The 10,638-nt window shown below is 37.1% G+C and overlaps 1 protein-coding gene across 1 annotated transcript; it reads left to right on the top strand.

The window, feature by feature from the left end:
• The first annotated feature begins 862 nt into the window (after positions 1-862).
• Positions 863-10,328, top strand: CENPW (centromere protein W). The gene is made up of 3 exons (XM_027551052.1): positions 863-1,173; positions 7,006-7,119; positions 9,044-10,328. The coding sequence occupies exons 1-3, from the start codon at positions 1,048-1,050 to the stop codon at positions 9,068-9,070; spliced, it is 267 nt and encodes an 88-aa protein (XP_027406853.1). The 5' UTR covers positions 863-1,047; the 3' UTR covers positions 9,071-10,328.
• Positions 10,329-10,638: the final 310 nt, after the last annotated feature.

The raw sequence follows: 10,638 nt of genomic DNA, 5'->3' as shown, positions 1-10,638 counted from the left end.
AAGAGTCAGAGACGACTAAGCGACTGAACTGACTGACTGACTGAGGTGGTGCGAGTGGTAAAGAAACAGCCTGCCGTTGCAGGAGAGGCAATAGACCTGTTAGATCCCTGGGTGGGGAAGATACCCTGGAGGAGGGCAGGGCAACCTATTTCAGTATTCTTGCCTAGAGAATCCCACGGACAGAGTAACCTGGTGGGCTACAGTCCACAGGGTCCTAAATAGTCAGACAGGACTGAAGAGACTAAGCGCAGGCATATCCAGATCTATTAAACCAAGAAACCAGTGGATGGTGCTTCAGGTGCTGTGGGATGAAGTCTGAGAACTTATAGGGGTGGCACGGAAAATGGAAGAGTTAACGGCTTGCAAATAAAGATTTCAAAGAGGTAGCATTTAAACTACGCCATAAGTTATCGCAAGGTTAAGCAGAGAGGGCTTAAAATTAAACAGAGCAGCATTTGTAAACAAAAGCTTGACTCATGAAAAGACTTCAGGTAAGACCCAGATAAAATTATGTAAAAGTGAAAAATATTAGCTGCTAATATTAGAAAATCAAGCCCTGTTAAGAAGGCATTGGTTCTTTAAGAAGCCTGATAAAACATGACAAACTTCTTCTATTCATCTACTTTTTCGTTCATTGGTCTTAGGCTCAGTAGAGAGTGAAAGCTGGGACAGTAAGCGTGACTGCCTTAGCATACCAGCATTTTCCACAAATTTCCAACATCTTTATGGCACACTGGAGAAATCGCTTCCAACAGCTACTTAAGGTGAAACCCGCAACCCTCCCCGTCTGTGACGTCATGGAACGCCCACCAAGGGTGTGTTCCACCAACATCCGGGCGCCAAGGGGCGGGTTTGCGCGCCCCTAACGTCACTACCGGGCGCCGGGCGCGCTCTGTGGCGGCAGATTCAAACGTTCCGGCCGGGGTCTCGGGACCTGTGGGAGCGTCTGAGTCGGGGTTCTTGGTGTACTCGCTGGCGTGAGCTCTAGTGCTGCGCAGGGAAGACCCAGGAAGTTGAGGCGGCTGCTGCCAAAACCCGAGGGTGAGAATGGCGCTCTCCACCACGGTCTCGCAGAGGAAGATGATAAGGCGCAAGGCTCCTCGCGGCTTTCTAAAGCGCATTTTCAAACGACAGAAGCCTCACCTTCGTTTGGAGACGAGTAGCGACCTACTGGTGAGATTTTGTCCCTTCAGAGACTGGCAGTGGGGCGGGGATAGATCGGGGAAATAAACCCCCCAGCCTGTATTTCGCCGCCCCTCCAGCCAGTCTGCTAAAGCTCCAATACTTCGACACCCCGATGCGAAGAGTCCAGTCATTGGTAAAGACTCTGATGCTGGGAAAGACTGAGGGCAAGAGGAGAAGAGGGCAACAGAGGATGAGATGGTTGGCTGGCATCACTGACTCAATAAACATGACCTGGAGCAAACTCAGGGAGAATAAGGAAGGACAGGGAAGCCTGGTGTGCTGCAGTTCATGGGGTCGAAAATGATTTAGCGACTGAATAGTAACAGCCAATCTAGCTCTTTTGAGGCCTAGGTTTGAGGCATTCACAGCAAAACCTGGGCCTGTTAGTATTCCCGACGCTAAGTTGTTTTGGGGCCCGCTGAAATGTAGATATCCTGACTTTTTTTTTTTAACGGAAGCCTTTTAGCTTAAGTTTAAGGAATAAACTAACTGCTTTTAGTTTTTAAATATCACTCTTCAGGGGCACAGTCTGGTACTTATACTATGCTTAGTGAAATTTGTGAAGGTTCGAAGATAGAGTTTTTTAAAAATAGATTTTGAAATTCAGGGTGGGTTACTTTCATAGTAGTTAAACTGTAAAAGGCATTTCTGACATGCTTTTCAAAAGTGCATTTCTCCTGGTCTTCTTTCCTTTGCCTTCTCTTTACCTTATTAAATACATTGCCGTTTCTTCCGCTTCAGTTTACTTACTAAAGAACACTGATCCAAAAGCTTGTAAGTAGTATGCTCCCAAGTGTGAATTCGTTTTCCTAGACAGGGAGAACACCTATTAGTTTAGTTTTCAAGCCAACCGTTAAAATTTTACCTGACTCGTAGTAACTACTGCATAATGCTCACCTAATAAAAAATGCTCACATTCAAACCACTCTAATATTTCTGTTTTGAAATAAATTGAGGGCTTTTATGTTGAATGCCTGGAATATATTATCCCTCTAACAGAATGAACACTTGCCCTGGGTTTGTACCATAGGAGGCACCTCCTGTGGTTTGTTATAAGAGCTCTTGGAGTAAAGGAACCACTACAGGTGGGCACCTAATTTCCAGGAGATCAAGGATAATGAATTGTGGATAATAGGGATATATGACATGGAGAGTGTCTTTGGAATGCAATAATCTGTTCCTAAGCTACGTTGTTTTTTTTCTCGCTCACCTCCCCATCTCTTTTCTCTGTAGCCTCTGCTAGTTCTCTACTGCCGCCTGTGATTTTAGGATCTCTATTTTTGCTAGATTACTATAGAATTGTCCTCACTTTTCCTTTCTCTGAAGCCAGAACTACTTTTTAAATTTTGTTTTTTATAAAAGTGGCCTTTCTAATATCTCCTGTCCTTCTTTTTGGTTCCTTGCTTAGACTCTGTATGAAAAGACAATACATACTATTTTATTACCTTCCTTCCCCGAAGGTAGTGATTAAGGTGACACAAGTGAGCTGTATGAAAGTGAAATTGATTTTCAAAAGAATTTTAAGTTATTAATTGTGAAGTTTCCACTGGTGTTGGGGTTCTAAATGGAGGGGAAGGAGATTACAAGTTGGTGCAAATTTTTGGCCAGTAATTTCTCAAGTAGTCAGATTCCTCCCACATTCACACTTGCTTGCCCCAAAGTGACCCATGGACAGGTGGGCTCTGTTGTGGAGTCAGATCCAGGTGGTACAGGAAAGGATGGGAGGTGAAATTCTAAGCATTTGCAGTGGTAGGGGAAAGGAAGTTCTTTTGGCCACTGTCTGTCCCTAGATTGTATGCTTATCTTTGGCTTTTGTTATTTCTCCTTCACAGTCTTATGTATGTCATGCATCACTCTGGTTTCTTTACTTAGGGTTTCTGCTTACCATTGGCACTTAATAATCTTACCCAGCAGGTGTCCCACATCATCCATAAACTTCTCTACAATTGAGGCAATCTGTTTTTATTTCTTTTTCTCTAAATGTTGATAGCCATAGAATTTACATCATACAGCTTAGCTACTGGGACCCTGACAGTGTTCTCTTAAGAGTTTTGTGTGTCAGTGTTGTCTCCCAGTGTGGTACACAGCTTCTTGAGGAGAAGGCACCATGCATATCTCCTTTTGTGTCTCCCATTGTCTTAACACAAAACTAATCTTCTCTGCTGTCTTTGCATAAGATGATGCTTCTGCGTGAAGATGTCCTCATTCCACTCTGCTTGGCAAACACCAGTTCTTTCAAAATTGAGTTCAAATGCCTCTTACTCAGTGAAGTCTTCATCATCTTAGAAACGGTCTATCTTATTTTCCATTATCATCTACTGTCACACATTTGTCTTTAGTTTCTTATGGGTTTTGTTCTCCCGTCTGACTGGGAACTTTGAATTGGGAACTTTTTGTATTCCTTGTGTTTATTCCTTGAACATTCTGAGTGTACAATTTGAGAGTGATGTAACTATATGTGGATTGGTATTTCTAACATTTTATTCATAACTTCCTTGTGTTATGTTATAGTTCTCCTGCACTGGCTTTTTGTTGTTGTTTTATTTTATTTTTAAACTTTACAATATTGTATTAGTTTTGCCAAATATCGAAATGAATCCGCCACAGGTATACCTGTGTTCCCCATCCTGAACCCTCCTCCCTCCTCCCTCCCCATACCCTCCCTCCTGGGCCAGTACTGGGGAGCATATGTTAATCTCAGATTGTTCAGCTTTCTTGTGTCTGAGTTAGTTTTTAGATTTATCGCTAAGGGATACTGTGCAAATATCTGAGTACTTATGGTTTATGTAAAACTCAAAAAAGTGCTACGAGAAAGTGGGGAGGAAGTCATGTTGGCCCAGTCTTTTAGTCAAATGGATATTTCTTTGTAAATTATCTTTTGGCTTACCTTTCAAGGAAGCTAATTTTTAAATTTTCCCAAAGTAAGTTCTTAATGGAATGGCTTACCTTTTCCAAGGTTGACTGTCTACCTGAAACCTTAAAATTTGCTTTTTTCTGACCATTTTAATTTAAACTTTAGTGCACTTGAGTGGCACCAGTTAACTGTTTTATGACAGAGAAATAGGTTGTTTAAAAAAAAAAAATTCTGATGTTAAAAAAAAGTAGTATTAATTCAGTGTCTATATTTCATGCCCATGAAGAGTAAAGGACTCAAGTCTCAAAACAGAATGTGGTTTATTTGGGATTGCCTAAAAATTTTGTTTTGCCTAATTTGGGGAGATATGGATGGCTTTTTTGCTCATGTAGTGATAATTATTGACTGCTTAACTGCATATTGGGCCACAGGCTAAAGTTCACTGGGATACAATGTCTGGGAAGGTAGACATGGTTTTGCCCTTACATTGAAGAAGAGAGGTGAGAAATTGCTGCCTAATGTATGTGTATGTACAGTTATAAGAAGTTCGGGGTACCATAGATCCATCTAACCTTATGTATTGGGAGGACTTGTCTTTTCAGTATAAACCAGTAGCGTGGCAGTAGGCAAAATTGTATTTGAATACTGAAAGAAATTCAGAAGGCCTAGCATAGAACTAGAAGCTGGAAAACGTGAGATGGAATTGTAAAAACCTAGTCAAATGGGGTTTAGTATTAAGGAATTTGGAATTTATCCTGAGGGTATCTGGAAGCTATTTAGGTTTAGAAGTAGAGAATGAAGATTAATGGAGGAAACTGTGCCATATTATGGAATGTTTTTGTTGCAAAAGGAAATGGTATATCATAGGAAGTTTAAACATATTTTGAATGACATGGTATAGTGTAAAGAATCAATTGGGTGATTTACCTCAGAGTTCTTACGATAAAGAAGACCAAAAGAATATCTCCTTCCAAAGGTTCTCTATCATGTTCAGTTTAAATCCCCTACTACTCTACTTTCCCCAGTTATCACTAAAACATTCCTAAACATAACAATCCACTAAAGATTTCTGCTGTATAATAATAATAAGTAATAATTGAAAGGACCACATTACTTAGTTATTTAGCATTTAGTGAATTGTGGGGGGAGAGTTAAGTGTTGTGTATTAATTGATCTCACTACAAAGAATGTGTAAAAGTGAAAGAAAGTGTTAGTTGCCCAGTTTTGTCTGACTCTTTGCGATGCCATGGACCATAGCCCGCCAGGCTCATCTGTTCATGGAATTCTCCAGGCAAGAATATTGGCGTGGGCTGCTGTTCCCTTCTCCAGGGGATCTTCCCAACCCAGAAATCGAATCCAGGCCTCCTTCATTGTAGGTGGATTTCTTTACCAACTGAGCTACCAGGGAAGCCCAAAGAATGTGTACCTTTAAGTAAATGACCAAAGAAGTTATATGTTAAAGATACTGTTTAATTGAACCTGAATTGGTAGTGCCTTCAGGCACCTGGCAGAAACAAAGGATGGAGTATTACCAATAACTTAAATACAAGAGCACTAGACTCAATACTAGTGGAGAATTGAAATAGGACAGCAGCTCACTTTAGTCTTGCTTTTTTTTTTTTTAAGAGATGAGACATATTTTATTTGGTGGGAATTTTTAGGATACATTCTCACTTAATTGGGTTTTGTGCTCTACTTTAACTGTTTTCGGGTCTTCCCTGGTAGCTCAGCGGTTAAAGCGTCTGCCTGCAATGCGGGAGACCCGGGTTCGATCCCTGGGTTGGGAAGATCCCCTGGAGAAGGAAATGGCAACCCACTCCAGTATTTTTGCCTGGAGAATCCCATGGACGGCAGAGCCTGGTGGGCTACAGTCCACGGGGTCACAAAGAATCGGACACGACTGTGCGACTTCACTCACTTAACTGTTTACAAGGTATATGCATATAGAATGAGTAGCACTTTTTGATTGACTAGTGTGAACTTTGAGTAATATATTTAGCAAAATGTACACATTCAAATAGTGGGGTTAAATAAAGATACATATGTATATACACGTATCTTATGATACATATATATTTTTTACATATATGTAGAAGTTTCTGTAAGAGTATGCAAGAAATTGGCAATCAGAGTTGACTACGGAATGATGTTGAAGAGAGGTTTACTTTTGTTGGTTTATCTTTATAGATTTTTTGCTTTATATGTTAATTTTGAGGTAACTGTAGGTTCACAAGAAGTGGCAAAAATAGTACAGAATTGCCATTCGTTTTCTGCAGCTTCCCACAATGCTAATATATAACTCTAGTTACTTGTGCAGTTTTGAATTTTGTACTCTCTGCTTATTTTATCTAGTTTAAGGCTATTTTAAAAGAAATTTAAAAATTATTAATAGTAGATATGATTATTCTCATGTTGTTGTATGACAAGTAACTTGACCTTTGTATCTACTCTTTTCAATTGAATAAACTTTTAAAATTTCAATTATTAAATTTTTTTTATTAGACATTTTAAATTAAATATCTTCTTAAAAAATTTTATACCTTGGACTGTAGAATGAGAGATGATTAGCCTTAAATACAGTAGTTGATATGTTTTTCTTAGGGGGGATTTTAAATTACATTGGAAACTTAACTTTAGTTGGAATGGAAAACAGAAATATTTGTTCTTTTTAGAGTCCTACCTAAGTTTTGATATAATGATCCTTTAGAGTAATACTATTGTCTATGGCCTTTGGTCAGCTTTACACATCCTTGTTTCCTGTATTGTAGTAACTAAGTCTTTTTTTATGAAATTTTAAGATGGACCTATATTAAACTGAATTCTGTGTTACCTTAAATAAAAGTTAAGTGATTGAATCACAGTAGTAAATAGTGCAGCATTAAAATTGGGGTCTTCTTTTTAAAAGTCATTATTTCAAAATATCAGTGTTTGAGTTTAAAAATTGTTTTGAATTTTCTCTTTTACAGGTGCATCTGAACTGTTTACTCTTTGTTCATCGATTAGCAGAAGAGTCACGGATAAATGCTTGTGGGAGTAAGTGTGGAGTCATTAAAAAGGAGCATGTACTGGCTGCAGCAAAGGTGAGATCTGAAATTCTTTTCTTGAGCACAGTTACCTTAGAATACCACCTAGTTCGTCACCTCTGCCTGATTTAGATTCCTTATTCAGTTTCCTTGACTGAGTTGATGCTTAGCTTTTCATGAGTTTTAATTACAGAGTTAGATTTTCTTTATTATGTATAGTATGGATTTCTGGTGGAAAGATTCATGGCCATTGCTTTATTGCTTTAGAGGAAAACGAATGTTTGACTGCTAATCTGTGTGATTTGTAGTAACATTATTACCTTAAAATTTATGAAAACTTTTCTTCTTGACCATTTTAAGTTTACCTAATAATTTTTCTAAATTTATTTTGAGTTGAGTGACTTCTAAATCAAATTGCTTACATAAGCAGAGAAGATTGCTTCTTAGTGATACTTCTATATAATATAGAGTGTGATAACTTAAGGCAGAATTTTTTTCTGTATACATCCCCAAGATTATTTTCACTTAAATGTTCCCAAGATTATTTTCACTCGATGTTAATAGATGCCCCAACAGGAAAGGCTTCGGGGTCAAATAAGTTGATATAACCTACTATATTATACTTCCCTGAATAGTTACAACGTTATGTATAGAGAGCTCATTTCTGTAAGAATACGCAAGAAATTGGCACATGGTTCACTGGGGGATGATGTGAGAGAGAGACTTATTTTTTATAGTTTACCTCTTTATAAGTATTTTTTATTTAACATTTAAATGTTTTGAACTAATTATAGACCCATGAGAGGTACAAAAATACTATACTATTTCCACTGTACCTTTTATCCAGCTCCCCACAATGTAAACATTTTTATATAACTATAGTTATGTAAAGTTATGAGAAGTTACCTTATATATAGTTATAGTTATAATATATAGTTATATATTTAGTTATCAAAAGTTATGAGAAATACACCAGTAATTTGTTGAACTCTGTTTAACTTACCTTTTTGTAAATTTGGGTGTATAATATACTTAGAATTTTGTAAATGAATTTGAGTACATAGTATTTTATTTTGCAGTCTACATCTTGTAGAACAGAGAAGTACTGGCCTAGGGTATAAATCTACTTGCTGACTTACGTGAGAGTCTAGAAATGGCATGCCCTGGCATTTTTTAAGGGGCTTTAAATTCTCTTACAATTATAAACATTTCCACTAGTTTCTGGACTGTTAAAGTCAATGTAAGTGTTTTCTGCAGGTAAAGCAAGGCTTAAGAACATGAGGAGTCTATGTGTGTATCTTAAATTTAGGATTGGTTTGCTTTTATTAGTGAATTATAAGTAGGCTTACCTAAAAGAAGGTAAGTTCTTTAAAAGAATTTTTTTTGTATATATATATTCTGGTCTCTAATGTTCTTTGTCCTTTACAACTTAAGATTTCATTTTGTTTACTTTTTCTTCTGGGCTTCGTGTTGTGAAAATTATCTACGTAACAAGCTTTTCAGCTTGAGATGACTGGCCTTGGTCTCTGATATAATTCCACCCTAAATAGAGGAAATTTGGTGTTTGGATGAATTTGTATTGCTTTATGGTTGTTACATTCCTGGTTTATAATAGGATTTTCAAGTTTTAGAACATATCTTAACTCCCTTAATTACTAAATTTTCTATAAACCTCAAGTTGGGAGCCATTAATCTGGACACTTTTGGCACAATTGAAGAAATTCACATCTAGAAGTGACTATTATAAAACTAGATTTTGAGAATCTAGGCATGTTTCATATTCTCAGAGAGAATTAGACTATTTTAGAGAAGTCTAAGACAATTTATAAGGCAAAAGATTCCCTAATCACATTCCAAATTGGGTTTTTATGGATTCAGAGACTTGCATATTATACACATAGGACTGTTAAACTTTTTGTTGAGTAATTGTGTTTTATTTGCCCTAGGTATAATGTAAATCTTCATTTTCTCCCCCTCACAGGTAATTCTAAAGAAGAGCAGAGGTTAGAAGTCAAAGAACACATATTTGAAAATTGTATGATGTATTATTTTAGGTGGTAACAGATCATGAAAGCACTTTTTATAAAGTAGTTAATATTGTGTATTAAAACATTGGCTAGTTGAAGGATGTGTGTATTTGTATGTTTTTTGCTATATTGAAATATCTTAAACATGTAGAACTATATAATCTTTGTTTTTGAGGAATTATTTCAAGTTCATTTTACTTCCCTTTTGTTGGTATTGCAAATGTTTTACATATCATAAATGAAATCTTAGTGTATGAAGTAGCTTGAAGAGATGTATTTCTTAGAATTAGGTTTATAAGTATTTAGATGTACTCACTGTTAATTAGGGAATCAATTTAATCTCTGAAGGAAGACAATATACAGTCAAATTTAGATACATTTTAAATATTTTAACTGTTTAATACCTTTTCATAAGCAAAGCAGTCTGCTTTTATATTAGGCCAATAGTATACTGAAATAATTTCTTGACTGTAAACACCAGCAGAGTGTTTTTAAAACCTATTTCTCTTCAAAACCAAAAAAAAAAAATTACAGAGCAAACGGACTGATTTTCTTCAAGTCACACATTTAATAGATAGGCGTCTGTTCCCCCAAGAAATCATTTATTGTGTATCATCTAATAGTTGTGTTTTTACATTTTGTTTTTAAATAATTATACATTGCAACGTGAAGTTGCAAAGGTAGTACAGAGAAGTCCCCTGTACTCCATACCCAGTTTTATCCCAATGTAAATAATTAGAGTACAGTATCAAACCCAGGAATTTGACTTGGTACAATATGTGTATAATTTTGTACCATTTTAGTACGTTTGCAGATTTATGTAATCACCACTCCTATCAAGATATAGAACTATTTCATCACCACAAAGTTCTCCATCATGCTTTTCTTTTATAAATTACACCCAGCTCCCCACAACCACTGCACATGCAACCCCCCTCATACCCCTACCATCTCTAAGCCCTGGCAACCACTAATCTGTTCTCCATCTCTATGGTTTTGCCATTGTGATGGAATCATACAGGTTTTGACTTTGGGGAATTTGATTTTTTCAGTTGTCTTAACTTTCTTGATCCTCCAAGTTGTTGCGTATAGCAGTTTGTTCCTTTTTTACTACTGAGTCATCCTATTCCCTGGTATTTATGTACCATAGTTTGTATAGCTATTTACTCATTAGGAATATTTTGATTATTTCTAGGTTTTTTTTGGTTATCATAAATAAAGCTGTTATGAACAATTGTGTACCAGCTTTTATGCAATTTTAATTTCACTGGGATAAATACCCAGGAGTATTATTGCTACTGGGTTGAATGGTAAGTATATGTTTCAGTTCAGTTCAGTCAGTCAGTCGTGTCTGACTCTTTTCAACCCAATGGGCACACCAGGCCTCCCTGTCCACCAACTCCCAGAGCTTGCTCACACTCATGTCCATTGACTTGGTGATGCCATCCAAATGTTGTATCCTCTGTCATCCCCGTCTCCTCCTGCCTTCAGTCTTTCCCAGCATCAGGGTCTTTTCAAATGAGTCAGTTCTTCACAAGTATTGGAGTTT

Source organism: Bos indicus x Bos taurus, chromosome 9 (assembly GCF_003369695.1).
Source record: "Bos indicus x Bos taurus breed Angus x Brahman F1 hybrid chromosome 9, Bos_hybrid_MaternalHap_v2.0, whole genome shotgun sequence".
In the NCBI taxonomy this organism is placed as follows: domain Eukaryota; kingdom Metazoa; phylum Chordata; class Mammalia; order Artiodactyla; family Bovidae; genus Bos; species Bos indicus x Bos taurus.
Note: the sequence above shows the minus strand (reverse complement) of the source record. Positions and strands in the feature narration are given on the sequence as shown.

Coding starts and splice junctions, on each gene's coding strand:
- CENPW (XM_027551052.1), top strand. CDS start 1,048: ATGGCGCTCTCCACCACGGTCTCGCAGAGGAAGATGATAAGGCGCAAG. Junction 1,174..7,005: donor AGACGAGTAGCGACCTACTG/GTGAGATTTTGT, acceptor TCTCTTTTACAG/GTGCATCTGAACTGTTTACT. Junction 7,120..9,043: donor ATGTACTGGCTGCAGCAAAG/GTGAGATCTGAA, acceptor TCCCCCTCACAG/GTAATTCTAAAGAAGAGCAG.